This window comes from Podarcis muralis, chromosome 18 (genome assembly GCF_964188315.1).
Source record: "Podarcis muralis chromosome 18, rPodMur119.hap1.1, whole genome shotgun sequence".
Taxonomy (NCBI): domain Eukaryota; kingdom Metazoa; phylum Chordata; class Lepidosauria; order Squamata; family Lacertidae; genus Podarcis; species Podarcis muralis.
Window position 1 is genome coordinate 13,609,480 of NC_135672.1, and position 19,193 is coordinate 13,628,672.

The 19,193-nt window shown below is 49.5% G+C and overlaps 1 protein-coding gene across 1 annotated transcript; it reads right to left on the bottom strand.

Annotated features, from left to right (window-relative positions):
• Positions 1-584: 584 nt before the first annotated feature.
• LONP1 (lon peptidase 1, mitochondrial) lies at positions 585-18,549 on the bottom strand. Its single transcript, XM_028713264.2, has 17 exons — positions 18,118-18,549; positions 14,848-14,936; positions 14,464-14,583; positions 13,407-13,632; positions 13,198-13,259; positions 11,859-11,988; positions 9,957-10,040; positions 8,747-9,106; positions 7,591-7,769; positions 7,402-7,489; positions 6,427-6,549; positions 5,502-5,618; positions 4,355-4,495; positions 4,079-4,244; positions 2,768-2,976; positions 1,785-1,949; positions 585-952 (listed from the first exon to the last, which is right to left on the bottom strand). Exons 1-17 carry the CDS (start codon positions 18,532-18,534, stop codon positions 779-781), a joined length of 2,850 nt encoding a protein of 949 aa, XP_028569097.2. The 5' UTR covers positions 18,535-18,549; the 3' UTR covers positions 585-778.
• Positions 18,550-19,193: the final 644 nt, after the last annotated feature.

A 19,193-nucleotide genomic window follows, 5' to 3' on the forward strand; every position in this document is an offset into this window, starting at 1 on the left:
GCACAGCTCTTGCTGGCTTTTCCGGGAGGTGGGAGAAGGGACGGAGGGGCTGCCCTCCATCCCTTCTCCCCCCTGCCTAAAAAGCTGGCTTCCCAGCAAAGCGGAATGAGGGACAAAAGGGGCTCCCTTCCACCCCTCGTCCTGCTTTGCTGGGAAGCCAGCAGAACAAGAGGTGCTGTGCAGCTTGCGCTCTTGCTCTCCTGGCATCAGCGAAAACTGCACAGCCTGCATTCACTCCCTAAGACACACAGACATCTCCCCTTGCTTTTTAGGAGCAAAAAAGTGTGTCTTACAGAGCGAAAAATATGGTAAGCTGAGGGGGGAAAGGTGGAACCTCTGTTGTCGAACATTTTGGAAGCTGAACAATTTGGTTCCGTTTTCAAATCATCTTTGGAAGTCAGCCTCGGTTGACGCCAATTTTTGGTTGCCAGACAGTCTTCCAGAACACGTTCGACAACCGAGGTTCCGCTGCATAGCCTTACCCTGCAAACTTCTCTCTAGCGGCTGCCTTCCTGCGATGCGCAACTCTTCCCCGCTTGCGTCTGCCGCCCTTTGCCGTTTCAACACATTCCGCAGGACTTCCCTTTGCGTTGGAAATTTCACTCAAAGGCTTTTTTAATGGTTCATAATTCACATCATTTGGTGTGCAGCACATCTCGTGGCAACGGAGGCATAATTGGAGGGTGGCCCACTCTGTCCATCTCTTTCCCCTGGACCCAGGGCCGGAGCTCAGACACGGCGGCGTGAGGAGGAAGAAAGGCAGCGAGAGCCCAGGCGCTCAGTCTCCTCCTCCTCCCTGGGAATCGTGCTTTGGGAAAACAATGTCAAAGATCTCCCTGTAGTGCTCGACAAAATGCACTTCCAGTCCTTCCGTGATGAAGTCCGCAAGGTCGCAGAAGTCCTTCTTGTTCTCCAGAGGCAGGATCATGCAGGAGACGCCGGCTCGCTTGGCCTAGGAGGGCGTGGGGAAAGGCACCGTTAATGGGGATTGAGCAAAAAAACCATTTACACCGCTTGGTGGGAGGAAATGGCAATGCCCCAAAACCTCAGAGTGGTTTGCAAAAGAATAAAATCAAGGAAAGTTAACTACAGTGGTACTTTGGTTTAAGAACAGCTTCGTTTATGAACAACTTGGATTAAGAAGGCTGCCTTGTGAACTTTGGCTTGGAAGCAGAACATGTTCCGCTTCCTGTTGAGTGTAAATTGAGCCCCCCACTGCTATGGGAAAGCACGCATTGGTTTAAGAATGGAATTCCAGAACAGATTAAGTTCGTAAACCAAGGGGCCACTGTATTTTAAACACACTGAAAAGTAATCAAAATTAACAAGCTAAAAACCAGGTTAAAACACACATTTTAATCTGAAAAACGGGGCAGGGCAGGTCTCAGGGTGGTTCACAGAATAAAATCAAGATATAAAACCACAAAATACCTAATAAAAATAAGAACAACCCAATAGCAACCCCCCCCCCAAAAACACACAGTTTAAAAGGGCACCGAAGGTCTTGTTGGCTCCTGATAGCTCATTCGGTATGGAGCTTGAGACTCAATCTCGGGGCTGTGGGTTCGAGCCCCATGTTGGGCAAAAGGATTCCTGCATTGCAAAGGGTTGGATGACTCTCGGGGTCCCTTCCCAACGCTACCATTCTTTGGGATAAGAAATGGTAGCCTAATAGACAAATGCTACAGGTACGCAGAATGGAGAACGGTTGGCAGAGTTGGTGAGCAGGATCAATCCCCAATCCCTGCCTGGAAGACGTGCTGCAGTTCTGCTCCCCGACTTACCGCAATGGTCTTCTCCTTGATTCCTCCGACGGGAAGGATCTTTCCTGTCAGAGACACCTCCCCGGTCATGGCCACATTCTGCCTCGCGGGCTGCTCCATCGCCAGGGACAGAAAGGCCGTCACGATCGTGCAGCCGGCGCTGGGCCCGTCCTTCGGGGTGGCTCCCTACGCACAGAGAGGGAGGGAGAGGCAAGGCTTAGTCTGCGCAGATCAGAGACCAGGAACCCCCACCCAGTAATAATAATAACAGAGAGGGTGGGGGAATCGTGCCGCTTTCAAACTAAGAGGGGTGTATGCTCTGGTTCTCTCCCGCTTGGACTACTGCCATGCGCTCTATGCGGGGATTCCTTTGGAAGGTGACCCGGAAACTGCAACTAATCCAGAATGCGGCAGCCAGACTGGGGACCGGGAGTGGAGACCATATAACCCTGGTCCTGAAAGACCTACATTGGCTCCCAGGATGTTTCCAAACACAATTGAAAGTGTTGGTGCTGACCCTGAAAGCCCTAAATGGCCCAGTAGACCTGAAGGAGCGTCTCCACCCCGGACACTAAAGTCCAGCTCTGAGGGTCTTCTGGCAGTTCCCTCCCTACAGGGAACCAGGCAGAGGGTCTTCTCGGTGGTGGCACCCTCCCATCAGATGTCAAGGAAATAAACAACTATCTGACTTTTAGAAGACATCCGAAGGCAGATTCCCTGTTTAGGGAAGTTTTTAATGACTGGTGTTTTATTGCATTTTAAATCTCTTGTTGGAAGCCGCCCAGAGTGGCTGGGGAAACCCAGGCAGATGGGTGGGGTATAAATAATAAATTATTTTTATTAATTTCCTGACTCAAAAGCTTGAGAGAGCAAAAAACAGCAACCTCGGAGCCACCAGCAAAAAGTGCTTTGTGAGGACTAGAAAGCTTAACGACTGTTTGTTTGGGGTGGGAGAAGGAGGAAGAGGGAACCCTGAACAGCACCCCATCCTGCCTCGTTCCTACCTCCGGGACGTGCAGGTGGAGGTGAGACGTCACCAGGAAGTCGTTGCCAGGATCCCTCTCCATCAGGAAGGCCCGGGCGAAGGTGTAGGCGATCTTGGCGCTCTCCTTCATGACGTCGCCCAGCTGCCCGGTCACCTCCAGGGAGCCCTCCTTGCTCTCTCGGTCCTTGGGGCGGCGGAGGGAGGTCTCGACAAACAAGGTGGAGCCGCCTGGGAGGGGAAAGGGGGGCAAGACATTCAGGGGGACCAAAAACCCAGAAGGAAGAGCTGGGGACCCAACCAGAGGGGCCAGTCGCACCTCGAAACCTCCAGCGCCCCAGATATAACGCCACCTCTTTTATGAATACAGTGGGACCTTGGTTCTCAAACACGAAAATCCGGAAGAGTTCCGTTTTCCGGCTGTCGACTATTACTTCTGGGGCGCCTGCAGCAATCAGAATCCACGCCTCGGTTTCTGAACATTTCGGAAGTCAAACAGATTTTCGGAATGGATTAAGTTTGGGCCAGGGGTCAGCAGACTTTTTCAGCAGGGGGCCGGTCCACTGTCCCTCAGACCTTGTGAGGGACCGGACTATATTTTGGAAAAAAAGTATGAACGAATTCCTATGCCCCACAAATAACCCTGAGGTGCGTTTTAAATAAAAGGACACATTCTAATCATGTAAAAACACGCTGATTCCCGGACTTTCCGCAGGCCGGACTGAGAAGGCTATTCATCCAGCCCCTGGGCCTTAGTTTGCCTACCCATGAGTTTGGCACTTTGGTTTTTGCTCTTTATTTTGCATTTTTGTTTTTGAGGCATTTCCAGTTAATTTGTTTTTGTGACTGTATGAAACCCAGTTTAGATACTGATTGATTGATTGTGCAACTGCGGAAATGGATAAAAGCCCCCCATCCAAACAGTGACTATCATCAGTGCAGCTAAGAAAAGAGTTTAATCTTCATTTTATCATCTACAATACTGTCTTATTTATTTTATAGTACAGTACATTGATTCTTGCTTTCGTTTCATGGCTCAGTGGTCTCATTAGATAGCAAAATTCATGTTCAATTGCTGTCATAGGGCTTGTTTTTGGAAGTCTGGAACGGATTAATCTGTTTTGCGTTCCTTTCTATGGGAAAGCGCTCCTTGGTTTTGGAACGGACTTCCAGGTTTTTAGTGCTCGAGAACCAAGGTACCACTGTATTGGGAATTGTATTGTCATTTTGACATTGATACCATGAGGCCATAATTGGATTATTGTAATTGAAAACTAATAAACATTATTATCCAAAGAGAGAGGGAGAGAGAGAAGGTGTTTCCAAGTCTCACCCATGGCGGTCCAGGCCAGTCCCATCACCACCCCAGGGGGGGTCACGTCGTACATCCGGTCCACCGTGAAGATGGGCTTTCCGACAAAATCCTGGAGATTTTCTGGGGTCACCTCCACCTTCTCCGCCTCCCCGCTGACAATCTTGTACGCCGATTTCCGCAGCACCTGAGCAAGCAAATGGGATGGGGGTTGGAGCCCTTGTTTTGGGGGGCGACACAATGTCCCAGTTCTCCCCCCTTCCCCACCAGCCAAGGGGGGGGGGGCTCCCCTCTCACCTTCTCCACTTGCTTCTGCAGGTTCCTCACCCCGCTCTCCCGGCAGTATTGCTTAATGAGGACGGTCAGGACGTCCGGCGTGATGCTGGTCTTGGCCTCGTCCAGACCACACAGGACCCGGGCCTGGGGGACCAGGTACCTCTGGGGGAGGGAAAGAGAGATGGGGTCAGCTCCCCCCCACAAATGACACAAAACCCTATATAACACACACCGTGTTTTTCGTGTCCAACACACCCCTGTGTATAAGACTGTCTTATATTTCGGGGGACTCGAAAATTGGGGGACTGATTGCCCAGAGATGTTGAGCTTTCTTAGGGGGGAATTCCCACAGTTTTGGAGGGGTTTTTTTGGGGGGGAGGCAGAAAATTGCTCACTCAACTGCCCGACACTGCATAAGCCACCGATCGCCTGCTGCTGCCAATCTCCTACTCGCAGGAGCAGCAAATCCCCCGTTCCCACTCTGCACTACCCATGTATAAGACAGCTACAAATTTTTGACACTGATTTATCAGAAAAATAACTTGGCTTATACACGGAAGAGTGGTAGATGTCATAAAGGAATGCCCAATCGTATAAACAGCGCCTGGGGGATCTGGTCCTCATTGAAACCTCATTTTCCCTCCATCCCAGAGTGAGTTGTGCTGAATGGCCAGATTCTGGGGCTGTCCCCCCCCCCCAAGTTGAGATTCCTCCCTTCCAATTCTACCATTCTCTATAGAAGCCCAATTCTTAGGAGCAGCTCACCTCCCGCCCTCTTTTGTGGGTCTCGCAAAAAGCTAAACCCAGAGGCGGACTTAAGCCTGGCACCCGCTAAAAAGGCCATTTCACTCCCTAAACCCATCGCAGACGAAACCGCCTTTCTGCAAGAGCCAGGCTCATTCGTTTTAATAAAAAAACCACCTATCTTCTGTTGCTCTTTTAAAAAAGGGCATTTCGCTCCTTGTTCTCCCTAAACTCATTGCAGACAAAACTGCCTTTCCATAAGAGCCGGGCTCATTAATTTGAAGCAAATTTCAAGTTAAGACGAGGCCCTGAGACCAGGGTTCGAATCCCCCTGCTGCTTGGCCGGGGCTTTTGGGGTTTGAGAGGCGCAGGCTGAGCCCCGGGGGGGGGGGGGTGCTAGGGGGCTGCCAGGCCAAAGGCTCACCTCCGCGATGGCCAGCTTCTCCTGCGCCACGTAGCCTGAGATGTTGATCATCTCCATCCTGTCCCGCAGGGGCTCCGGGATCGTCTCCGTCACGTTGGCCGTGCAAATGAAGAGCACCTGGGGGGGGGGCACACGAGGCGGAGAGCGCGGTTGGGCCTGGGCACCTGGGCAGACCCACAAAGCCAGACCAGAGCCACTCTGGCCTTGCGGGCACAGAGAAGCACAGTCCAGGCCGCTCTGCGATTCACGTGCAGGAAAAGGCCCACAGATAGGAGTTGTGTAAAAAGGAAGGCTGTTCAGGGAAGCGATATAGGAACAGATTAGAAAAATGGTGAGCCCACCAAAAAGAACAACTTTTCTGCTACGGATCACAGGGACAGAAATTCCAAAAATATATATAGTTAAGTTGCTTATGTGTGTATGCCAGAAATGGAAAAACAAAAAAGTTCCAACCAGAGAAGAATGGAGAAGCAAAATTACGGACTATGTCAACTGTGACAGCCAAAATACGAAAATCAAATGACGATTTTCTCTCTCTTTTTTGGGGAAAAAATTATTCAGATTATTTGAAGAAATACAACATGAAGCATCCGTGAGCAGGAAGATTTAGAGACGGTGGTGCTACGATTTTGCCGTAAGAAGAAGGAAGATGGGCTGCGACAAATGCGGGGAGAGTTAAGAAAAACGTTGGGGGGGGGAGGTGGGAAATCGGTAATTTAAAGGATTTTTTTGAAAAAAAATATGTAGTGGAATTTCTGGAAATTGGGTAAAACGTTTTAAAAAGACGAAAAGCAGCATACAGAAATATGATCAGATCCTGGGCTCCCTCCCCACTAACCACTGGTCCTGCTGGCCGCTGGGGGCCCCAGCCAAACACCCCCCACCACCGCCAAGGGTCCAGGGAGCGCAGAGGGAGGGAAGGTACCTTTGAGAGGTCAACCGGGACGTCCAGGTAGTGGTCCAGGAAGTTGGCGTTCTGCTCTGGGTCCAGCAGCTCCAGGAGGGCGGAGGAAGGGTCTCCTTGGTAGCCCCTGCCAATCTTGTCCACCTGCGGCACAGGAGCCGCGTCAGCGCCAGGGAGGAGCGGGCCCCCCAAGGGCGCTGACGCAAGAGCGGGGCCTTTTCTGTGGAGGCTCCGCATCTGTGGAATGCTCCCCCCCCCGGTCGCCTGGCGCCTTCATTATTCTAGGCAAAACTCTTCCTCTTCAACCAGGCCTGGAGCTGACTAACATCCTATATATCCCCTTTAAAATGCGTTGGTGGGGAGGGGGCGTTATAGTTTTGTGGGGGTTTTTTTGCGGTTCTTCTTGTTTCCATTACGTAACTTGGGTTACGTTATGTTGTGAGCTGCCCTCAGATGTAGGGCGGAATACAAATCAATCAGTCAGTCGATCAATCAATTAGTAAGAGCCCGGAAGGGATAATAATCATAATTTCTTATTTATACCCCACACATCTGGCTGGGTTTCCCCAGCCACTCTGGGCGGCTCCCAACAGAATATTAAAAACAGAATAAAACTTCAAACATTAAAAGCTTCCCTAAAGAGGGCTGCCTTTAGATGTCTTCTAAACGTCAGATAGTTGTTTATTTCCTTGACATCTGACGGGAGGGCACCACCACCGAGAAGGCCCTCTGCCTGCTTCCCTGTAACCTCACTTCTCGCACGGAGGGAACTGCCAGAAGGCCCTTGGGAGAGGGACCCCGGTGTCTGGGCTGGACAATGGGGGCGGCATACAAATGATAACAATAATTTATTATTTATACCCCGCCCGTCTGTCTGGGTTTCCCCAGCCACTCTGGGCGGCTTCCAACTAACAATAAAAAACACACGAAAAAAATCAATTCATTAAAAACCTCCTGACAAATCAATCAATCATTCAATGAGCAAGACCCCGTTACCTCGTCGATCAGAATGAGGGGGTTCTCTGTCTTGGTCTTCTTCAGGCACTGAATGATCTTTCCTGGCATGGCCCCCACGTACGTCCGCCTGCGTGAGAAGCACAGGACCGCAGAGTTGGAACCAGGGAGCCCCAGGGCATCATCCAGTCCACCCCCCAACTAAACTGTCTGCGGCCGACGGCCCCCCACCTGTGCCCCTTGATCTCGGCCACGTCCGTCATCCCTCCGACGCTGAATCGGAAATACTCGCGGTTCAAGGCCCGGGCGATGGAGCGGGCGATGCTGGTCTTGCCCACGCCGGGGGGGCCAAAGAAGCAGAGGATCTTTCCCTGAGTGGAGCCTCGCAGCTGGCTGACCGCTATGAATTCCTGGGCAGCGGGGGGGGGGGGGGGGACAGACGGGTCAGAGAGACAGCAAAGAAAACAAGTTTATCTCCTGTTGTTCTTGTTATATACTTATTAGTTTTCAATTATTAATATGCTTTAACAGAAAATCAAAACATATATATATGTATGTGTGTGTATACATAATTGTAACTGCACAGGGTAAAATAAGATGTGGAAAAGGGGGGGGGGGGTTGAACAGCACCCATATACAATACAATTTAAAAAACCCAGAACTTACTACGAGATTGCTATCGTAGTTGCCCTATATTTAACCTAAAACAAGTGTTTGTAAAAACGAATTCCAAATATCATTAAAAGGTCGTCTACATTCTGCTTGTTCTGGCAAACGCCCTGAGACCTCTGGGTAGAGGGTGGCATATAAATTCTAATAATAATAATATTATTATTAATAATAATACGCTAATACCCCATTTGTTCACGAGTTGCGAGTTTGTACATGCCTTCTGTCTGTTGCTCTTAAAATAAAGAAAGGGAGCAAACCATGGTTCATACCTAACCGTGGTTTAGAGGGTGATATATAAATTCAATAAATAAGAATAAAAGAAAATACCGTATTTTTTGTTCTATAACTCACTTTTCCCCTCCTAAAAAGTAAGGGGAAATGTGTGTGCGTCTTACGGAGCGAATGCAGGCTGCGCAGCTATCCCAGAAGCCAGAACAGCAAGAGGGATTGCTGCTTTCGCTGCGCAGCGATCCCTCTTGCTGTTCTGGCTTCTGAGATTCAGAATATCTTTTTTCTTGTTTTCCTCCTCCAAAAACTAGGTGCGTCTTGTGGTCTGGTGTGTCTTATAGAGCGAAAAATACGGTGCCTATCTTCTGTCCGTTGCTCTTAAAAAAGAAGAAAGGGAGCAAACCATGGCTCATACCTAACCGTGGTTCAGCGCTTGGGGAAAACGCGGCCTGTGTTTCCGCCTCGGAGGCGCAGAGTGTGTCCTTACCAGAACCCTCTTCTTGACGTCCTCCATGCCGTAGTGGTCCTCTTCCAGGACGGCCTGGGCCCTGGCCAGCTCCAGGTTCTCCTCGCTGCACTTTCCCCAGGGGATGGAGGTCAGCCAGTCCAGGTAGTTCCGCGTGACGTTGAACTCGGACGAGTGGTTGTCCAGCAGCCCCAGCTTGTTCAGCTCCTCGTCAATGACCTCCATGACGTGCTGGGGGACCACCAGCTCCTTCAGCCGCTCCCGGAACTTCTCCTCGATGGCGTCCTTGTCCTCCTTCTCCAGGCCCAGCTCCTTCTTGATGATCTTCAGCTGCTCGTGCAAAAGGTACTTGCGGTGCGTCTGCTTGATCTTCTCCTCCACCTGACGGAGGGGAAACAGGGGAGACGCGGAGGGGTGTTGGTGGGAGGAGGCTGCCCTGTCCTGAATGGGGCAACTGGGCCCCCAAAGGACCAGGTGCGCAGCCTGGGAGGCATTCTGGACTCCCAGCTGTCCATGGAGGCACAGGTCAGTTCTGTGTCCAGGGCAGCTCCATCTGCTACGCAGGATGAGACCCTCCCTGCCCACAGACTGTCTGGCCAGAGTGGTGCATGCTCTGGTTATCTCCTGCTTGGACTACTGCCATGCGCTCTCCGTGGGGCTCCCTTGGAAGGTGACCCGGAAACTGCAACTAATCCAGAATGTGGCAGCCAGACTGGGGACTGGGAGTGGAGACCATATAACACCGGTCCTGAAAGACCTACATTGGCTCCCAGGACCTTTCCAAGCACAATTCAAAGTGTTGGTGCTGACCTTGAAAGCCCTAAATGGCCCAGTATCCCTGAAGGAGCGTCTCCACCCCGGACACCAGTCTCTCTCTCCCGAGAGCCTTCTGGCGGTTCCCTCCCTGCGAGAAGTGAGGTTGCAGAGAACCAGGCAGAGGGCTTTCTCGGTGGTGGCACCCGCCCTGTGGAACACCCTCCCGTCAGATGTCAAGGAGAGAAACAACTATCTGACTTTTAGAAGACATCTGGAAAATGTTCCCTGTTTAGGGACATTTTTAATGACGGATGTTTTAATGTATTTTTAATCTTTTGTTGGGAGCTGCCCAGAGTGGCTGGGGAAACCCATCCAGATGGGCAGGGTAGAAATAATAAATTATTATTATATCATCATCAACATCATCATTGCCTTGTTCTGCCCCCAAATACCTCCCAGGAGACCTTCTGCTCACCTCCCGCCCAAGACGTTGCTGGAGTTTGCTGAGTTCATACTCTTTCTTCAGCAGAGAGAGGGCTTTGTAGAGGCGCTTGGGAATCTAGGAGGAAAGGAAAGAAATCCCCATGTGTGTCTTTTCCCAGAGAGCCTTGGGGTTCAGGGGAGGGCCAGTCACGTCCAAGAATTCTTGATTCAGATATTTCTAGCTCGCCTTTCTCCCAACGTTCAAGGAGGCACCCGACATTTTAAACACATCATTATAAAATGAAGTCATTACTAGTTAAAAAAGACAATAGTTTGAATGAATCACAAGCACATCCGGATCCTTGTTACAGGAGTCCTCTGCTTTATATGAAATTAATTATCTTTGCAAAACGACAGTGCTGCACACCTGGAGCCAGGAATTAAAACAGCAGCCCAAGTGGCCAGCATCGCCTGCACCTAAGTTTCCAAAGACCTGCCTGGAAATATTTCCTGCCTGGAAAAATATTAAAGGGGAGGGGGGGAGTACCGAAGCGGTTTTTAGCAACACCCCTCCCAAAAAATCCCCCGATGTGGCTGCCACCGAGGAAAGGTGCGACAATAAGTAACCAAACAATTAAACCCCTGTGTTGCAAACAATTATCAGTAATTTCCAAGGCAACGCGATGACCAAGTACAAGAATGCAATATCAATATAAACTCTTTATATAATCTATAATATCAATATAAATAAAACCAAAAGTACAAACCCCATCTATATGGTGCATGGAATTGTATAACAACAATATCTACGGAGCAGTGGTCATAAAGTTCTGTAACCACTGCTTCTGACTGCATGTTGCATGAAACCTAAAAAGCCGACCCCAGGTGGGGCTCGTCACTAGGAGATTGAGCTTAAAGATGCAGCACAATTTAACAGCCAGAATGTAAAGAATCAAATAAAACTAATGAGATCCAATTCAGAATTAAGTCCTCCCGGTGAACGGTTTTGAACATAAAGATAAACCGAGATTCTTGCTGTCGTAAGCGTCTTTCATAATCGTGTCTAATACTTATGGCTTTCTGATTCACCCACAATACTGTGAATAATATATTCATGTCCGGATGGTTATGAGAAGCAAAATGTTCCACAAGAGGCGCCTCCAAATTGCCTCCGTTCACGCATTCGTAATGCCAGTTTGGAGACGCCACTTTTGGTTTTATTTCATATTTCATACTGAATGGTCAATATAGTACATGCAGTTCATTGTTTCAATAATTCACTTGCAGTTTATGAAGCATGTCTATCCTTCTGCCGTGCTGAAGAAGAATTCCACAAAACAGGGGGAATATCCGGAATCACTGTTCACTGCGTCTGTTTGCAGACCACTTTGGCAGCGACGGACGTCATAAAACAAAGCTTTACGGCTTGTTTCCACCAGATAAGAATCTGACCCACTGTTTCTTTCAGAGACTTGCACAGTCTACAAAGACTTTCGGAGACTGATAAGACTTACTTTCAGGGATTTATGAGATTCTGCTCATTTGGTTTTTCATATTGCTCAATGTTCCGTATAGATTATATAAAGAGTTTATATTGATATTGCATTGTTGTACTTGGTCATCGTGTGGCCTTGGAAATTAACGACGAAAGGTGCTCAGCCGAGGCCCTCAGCACCCTAGAGAAGGCACATCCAGCTCTCTAGAGACTGCGATCGACTCCCAGGACAATAAAACTGGCAGCGATCCACCCATTGTCATTGCCTAGAGTTGTCAAGCTTTGGGGGGGGCGGGGGGAGCACTGCCCAGAATTTCTATGCTTCTGTTGGGAGGAGTGGCAAGAGTTGTTCAGCTTTTTGGGGGGGTGGGATGCTGAAAATCGCTCACCCCACAGCCCACCACCGCAGAGAATACAGACTTTCACAGTGGCGATGGGACATTGCGCCTCCCCACTTACGTTTGTCTCTTCCAGGATGTCCTGCAGCTCATGGGACTCAGCCCCCGTCAGCGCGGCCCCCATGTCGCTGAGGTAGATGGGGTTGTCGACCACCCTCTGGCCCGCCTGCATCATCTGAAGCACGGACTCCCTGCGAGGACGGGACAAAACCGCAAGTCAGAAGAGCAGGGCTGCCTCTTTCCCGCAAGAGTCCTTCGTTCCCAGAAAAAAGACTGGCTTCTTTCCGCGCATGGGCAGCTTCTGGGCTCGACTGAGATGTTTCGTATGAGGGAACCTTTCGTCGTATGTGGTGGAATTGCAAAATGATAAAGGAATTCCGGGAAATGATATATAATGAATTGGGGAAAAAATGTTTAAAATAACTTTACAGTGGTACCATGGTTCTCAAACTTAATCCGTTCCGGAAGTCTGTTCCAAAACCAAGGAGCGCTTTCCCATAGAAAGGAATGCAAAATGGATTAATCCGTTCCAGACTTTTAAAAACAAGCCCTAAGCCCTAAGCAATTGAACATGAATTTTACTATCTAACGAGACCATTGATCCATAAAACGAAAGCAAGAATCAATGTACTGTGCTATAAAATAAATAAGGCAGCATTGCAGATGATAGAAATTAAAAAAAGAAAATTCTGACACAGACTGACGATGGTCATTGTATGGAGGGGGGGGGCTTTTATCCATTTCCGCAGTCAGACAATCAATCAATTAGTAGCTGAACTGGGTTCCACACAGTCACAAAAACAAGTCACAGAAACGAAGTCGCAAGTCAGTCATAGTAAAAAAAAACCCCTCAAAAAGTCACACAAATAAAAACGCAAAAAGAAAAGCTCCAAATATGACTTTGGTTTTGGAACGGACTTCCGGAACGAATTCAGTTTGCATTCTGCCCTGCTAAGGCGGACCAGGGTAATTGGAAGTGCAGAAGTTTGGTTTGCCTAACAAAACTCCCAATAGGTTGTGAACTCCATATACGAAACCCACACTCATTCGTTCCGTTCCTAAATCCCTCACCCCCCCTCTGCCCCAGGGCGTGTGGCAACGGTAAAAAAAACAAAACACAGTTCTGAAAGAAGTAAGATGGTTCCAGCATGAAAAATGCAAAAAAATAATAATAAGATATCTTTAGGAATCTGAACGTTTACAGACTGTTCGACATATAAAAATGGTCCCAAGGGAGAATAGGACTGGGAGAAGTTTGCTATTCAGGCTTTCCAAGGCAGCTCCTCAAGGGGGGTCGTGTGAAGGGCCTGTACGGCCACTTCCTGGGAGGGGGGCATGTGCCGGGGGAGGCAGGGCCAGGGGGGCAAAAGGGGCGTCGCGAAAGGCTTCTCCGAACCCACCTGTAGAGCGGGTTCAGCGCAATGATGTCCCGGATGGTCTTGACGATTTCGGCCGTCAGGGCCTGCGAAGGAAGACAGCGAGGGGGGCGGTTGGAGGGTGGGAAGGGAGAGGGACACCCCTGAGGAACGAACCTCCGTTCCCACTCACCCGACAACGCCCGCCCAGGAAGGGCAGCGTGACCTTTGCCGCCTTGCCAACTCTCACTCACCTTGACCTCTTCCGTGACCTGGAATTCCTCGTGGGCCACGTTGTCCACTTCCACCATCAGCACCTCCCCTGGGGAGGCTTCCAGGGGCTCCAGCACCACGTCCCCCACGGCCTCCGCCACCTCGCCTGCCTCCCTCTTCGACCGCTTCTGCTTCCGGCGGGTCTTCGGCTTGCTCTCCTCGGCCGCCTCTTCGGGGTCCACCTCCAGCTGCTTGTTGATCCGGATCCTGCAGGCCCAGAGGGGGGAGATGGGGTCAGTAAAGGGATCCCCGTTCTCTCTCTCATATATACACACACACACAGTCTCCAGGCACGTGTCTGAGCACAAGTCAAAGTGTTGGTGCTGATTTTTAAAGCCCTGTATGCCTGAAGGAGCGTCTCCACCCCCATTGTTCAGCCAGGACACTAAGATCCAGCTCCGAGGGCCATCTGGCGGTTCTCGCCTTGCAAGAAATGAGGTTGCAGGGAACCAGGCAGAGGGCCTTCTCGGTGGTGGCGCCCGCCTTGTGGAACACCCTCCCAGCAGATTTCAAGGAAATACAGTGGTACCTCTGGATGCGAACGGGATCCGTTCCGGAGCACTGTTTGCATCCTGAGTAGAACGTAAGACATGACTGAATGTGTCGCGTTTTGCCACTTCTGCGCATGACGTCATTTTGAGCATCTGCCCATGTGCGAGGGGTGAAACCCGGAAGCAACGCGCTCCGTTACTTCCGGGTCGCCACGGAGCGTAACTCGAAAAAGCTCAACATGAAGCGCATTTAACCCGAGGTATGACTGTAAATTTCTACAGTCATACCTCAGAAGTCAAACGGAATCCTTTCTGGAACTCTGTTCAACTTCCAAAACGTTCAGAAACCAAGAAGAAGAAGAAGAAGGAGAAGAAGAGGAGGAGGAGAAAGGGCAGAATGGAGCAAAGCTATCACTCCCCAGTCGCAAGCGTTCGTCATCCAGTCTGCATTTTCTCATTTGCCGCTTCCTTCCATGACCCTCCCCTTCGCCGGTGGGGAGGCCAGTGAGGAAGCAGAAGGGGGGGGGTCTGTGGGGGGGGGGTTTACCTCCGGTGTCCCATGACGATCATCCTCAGCCGGTCCCCCAGGTCTTGCATCTCGTGAATCTGCACAAAGGTTCCCATCTGGTAGATCTCGTCCAGGTTCTCCACCACGTCCGACTCGTTGCTGGAGATCCAAGCAGGTGTTCAGAATGGCAGGCAGAGAGAGATTTATTTTATTGGGGGGGGGGAGACAGTGGCTCTCCAGGGGTTTCAGGACCTTCTGCATGCAAAGCAAGTGATCCGCTCCTGAGCTGCAGACCCCACCCCCTTAACTGAAGAAAGGCGGGGGGAGAGATTTAAAACTGCACTTGGCCTTTGAGGCACAATTTATGGGTGGCGTTTCTCGCGTGGGACCCAGGAATGACTGGGGTGAAAGCTCTGGGCTCACCTGTCGTCCTTTTTGAGGAAGACGCCAGCGTACGGTTGGGCAAGGCTGACTTTCCTTCGCAGCAACTCAACCAGCTTCTTGTTTTTCACCTAAAAGGTTTAATTATTATTATTATTATTATTATTGACATTATGAATGAATTACCCACCCTTCACCCTAAGGTTCGGGAGCGGGTTAAATCAATTAAAATGCAACACTAAGAACAGTTTAAAACACCTTGCAGTCACAGCAGGAAGGTGGCCCCTAAAAAATATACGTCTCAAGTGTCCAAAGCCACAGAAGGACACGTGTCAGTCAGTTAAGGCAAGCCTAGGAGAGAGAGTCTGGCAAAGAGGGGAGCATTGACCTCCAAGTGGCAGCTTTTCTTGGAACCATTTGCCCATTTGCTAGGGAGCCAGCCCCAATGAATGAATGAAATCTTTATTGCTAAAAGCTATAAGCCGTCGCAATGGGTCACAATGTGGTTAAACATTTTTTTTAAAAAAAACCCCACCTTAGACTGAGTTTCAGCACACGTGAAAAACTTAAAACAAATTCTCATTTCCTGTTAATAGCCTTTGGACTATAATGTAACTTAAACAGAAAACTATCTTTAGAAAGATTTTTCCTCCCAAAGCATTTTATTTTAAAAATCCCATTTAAATTTTAAAAAATCCGATTTAAATTTTAAAAGTCCGATTTAAAAAACAAATCTGATTTATTTATTTATTTAAAAAAATCATTTTTATAAACAACCTGACTAGAATTAAGGTTTGCTCCTTGTATTTTGAGTAGAAATCAGATGAACGATGGCCGCGGGAAGGTTGTACAAGGCCCCTGATGAACATTCAGCCATCTCTCTGTCAGTTCTGCCCTTCCATACCAGCATTTCTCAAATGTGAGATGTCACATCTATCACAGTTCAAGGAAACCAGAGATGCTGAACTGCGCCTTCTGCCCAAACAAGAGCAGCCCCCATCTCTCCCCCCCCCCAGTCTATCTACCAAAAAATCCTTGAAAAGGTGGCCTTGACAAGCGCTGGGCCTCTCAAGGGAAAAGCAATGCAAAGGGCAGCATGTCTAATGTGAGTTCTGGACAACACCAAGGCCAAAAGTGCCGTCCCTGCCAGCAAATTGCAGCACCACACAATAGCAGAATTGGGAAGGAGCCAAAAGGCCGTTCAGCTGGAACCACAGCGAAAGAACAGCTGGGAGTTCGAAGCAAAGGAGCTGCGCTTCTATTTTCTTGAAACGAGCGGCAAAGGAGGAGATGATGAAACGCAGTGAAATCTCAGCAGACGGCCGGTTTATGAGTCACATCCTAAAATTCCAGGGATTGTGTGTGTGTGTGTGGCCTCTCCTCCCGTCTCCCACACCAGAGCAGGAAGATAACAATAATACAACAATTGCAATAATAACTATAATAATAATATAATAGTTTGTTTGCATCCTTCCCCCCCCCCCCCATTATAGGAATGGTAAGGTCTCAAATGTAGAATAAAACGTTCATAAATATACCAGGCAAACACATACATAAGTATATAAACCACGTGTACAGGAGAGCAACTCTCCCAAGTTGACCTCAACTCTTTCTCTGCAAGGAGGAAGGAAAGGGGAACAATAATCATTGTCTTTCCATTTGGACTGTAGGGGCTGCTTACCCCTCCCTTTTCAAATACAGCCTGGAAAGTATCTGTTCAGCTGAGCAAGATGCGCAAGAGATTCAGGAACTATTGACCATCTCCAAGGAATGGCCAGGCTTCCCAGAAAATCCAACTGAGTAAGGCATAATTACAAAAGTCTGGGATCACAGGCAAGACCTTGCAGCAGGTGCTTCTAATCTCAGCTCGTTACAGACAGTGAAAATACCAGATCAAATACTTAGTTCACTCATTAGGATGCACATCCATCTCTGACTTTTGTCTTCTGGGTTTCTGCGAGAGACAGAACAACAACAGGAATTCTAATGAGTGAAATAAGTATTTGATCCCCTCTCAACCAGTATCTTCACTGTAAGTAACTTGCTGAGATCAGAAGCACCTGCTGGAAGTGAGAGGCCTTACCTGTAATCCCAGCTTGTTACAGTACCAAACGACACCTGTCGACAGAAGCAAGCAATCCAGCAGATTCCAAAATAGCCACCAAGACCCGAGAGCTGTCCAAGGATGTCAGGGACAAGATTGTAGACCCACATAAGGCTGGACTGGGCTACAAGACTACACAATAAACCTGCCATTAAAATTATGGACTGGTCATTTCTTTGTCAGAGGGCAAATGAGCAAATTTAGTAGGGAATCAAATACTCCCCCCCCCCACTGTAACTGTTTATTTCCTTTAATAAAGGTCAAGTTTCCTAGCAGCTTTGCTTCGCAATATTATTTTACTATTTATTGAATTTATATACTGATCTATTACGGGGGGGGGGGGTCCCCTCAGGCCGGTACACACGTTGAAATCAAGATATTATAAAACCACAAAACACATAATTAAAAACAACCCAAAAAAAAAACACATTTTAAAAGGCCTCTTGTTATTTTCTCCTACAGATAGGGAACCTGCTTAAGGGCTCTATATGGGGCTCTCTAGACACCCCATAAGGCATGTGTAGGCAACCTAAGGCCTGGGGGCTGGATGTGGCCCAATTGCCTTCTCAATCCATCCTGTGGACAGTCCGGGGAATCACTGTGTTTTAATAATAATAATATTAATTTATTATTTATTGTGGCTATTGGTTTCCCCAGCCACTCTGGGCAGCTTCCAACAGAATACAGTGGTACCTCGGGTTAAGTGCCTAATTCGTTCCGGAGGTCCGTACTTAACCTGAAACTGTTCTTAACCTGAAGCACCACTTTAGCTAATGGGGCCTCCCGCTGCCGCCGGAGCACGATTTCTGTTCTCATCCTGAAGCAAAGTTCTTAACCTGAAGCACTATTTCTGGGTAAGCGGAGTCTGTAACCTGAAGCATATGTAACCTGAAGCGTATGTAACCTGAAGCGTCTGTAACCCAAGGTACCACTGTATTAAAAGGCAAAAACCTATTAAACATTAAATGCTTCCCTGAACAGGGTTGCTTTTTCCCATGAGTAGAATGTGTCCTTTTATTTGAAATGCACCTCTGGGTGATTCGGGGGGGGGGGCATAGGAATAATAATAATAATAATATATTATTTATACGTTCACACACACCCCAAATCTAGCCCGGCCCCCCCCCCAGGTCCGAGACACCGGCCCCCCGCCGCAAAGGCTTGCTTCCCCCTGGCCTGAGGGGATTGGGGCCGCCTTGGGGTCCTACCTCGATGATCTTGATGAACCGGGGGAAGACGGGGTTCCGGGCCACGGCGATGAGCGGCACGTGCGGGACCCTCTCGGGGACCATGAGGGGGGCCAGCGCCGTCACCGGCCCGCCGCCCGACTCCGCGCCCTCGCCGCCCCCGTCCCCGGGGAGGCCGCCTCCTCCTCCGCCTCCTGCCTCGCCGCCTCCCTCGCCGTCTTCCAGGCCGCCGTCCGAGGGGCCTCGCAGGAAGGACAGCAGCCGCCGGGGAGGAGGCCGCGGAGCCGCCCCCACCGGCGGGGGAAGCCAGGCCCGCCCGGAGCCCGCCGCCGCCGCCCAGGGTCGGGCCGCCGCCGGAGCCCGCCTCGGGTAGAGCCGCCCCCGGCACCGCCCCAGCAGCAGCCGCAGCGGAGACGCCGCCGACATGGACGCCGCCATCTTGGACAGCGCCGCGCGCGGAGTGATGACGCCGCCGCCGCGCGACGGCGGAGGTAGAGCAGAGAGAGAGAGAGAGGGAGCGGAAGTGGCGGGGCAGAGCGGCCCCTGCAGAACTTCCGGGGGCGGAGAGGGGGCGGGAAGGAGGCCAGGCGCCGCGGCCGCTGATTGGTCAGTTGCCTTTGCTTGGGCTTTGAATGGGGGAAAGGAAGGATTTGTGTATATTTGTGTGTTATATTACATTACATTATTGCCTGATTTGATATTACAGTTTATATATGTGTGCTATATATATTTATCATATTGTATTATATTATAGTTTAGTTTTATTTTACAGTGTATATATATACATGTGTATGTTGTGTTAATCATTTTATTTTACAGTGTATATATGTCTTTGTTTGATTTTACTGTACTTTATTTTACAGTGCATATCTGTTATATCATTTTATTTTACATACGCTTCAGTTTACAGACGCTTCAGGTTCCAGACTCCGCTAACCCAGAAATAGTACCTCGGGTTAAGAACTTGGCTTCAGGATGAGAACAGAAATCGCGTGGCGGCAGCAGGAGGTCGCATTAGTGGTGCTTCAGGTTAAGAACGGACCTCCGGAACAAATTAAGTTCTTAACCCGAGGTGCCACTGTACTTTATTTTGCAGT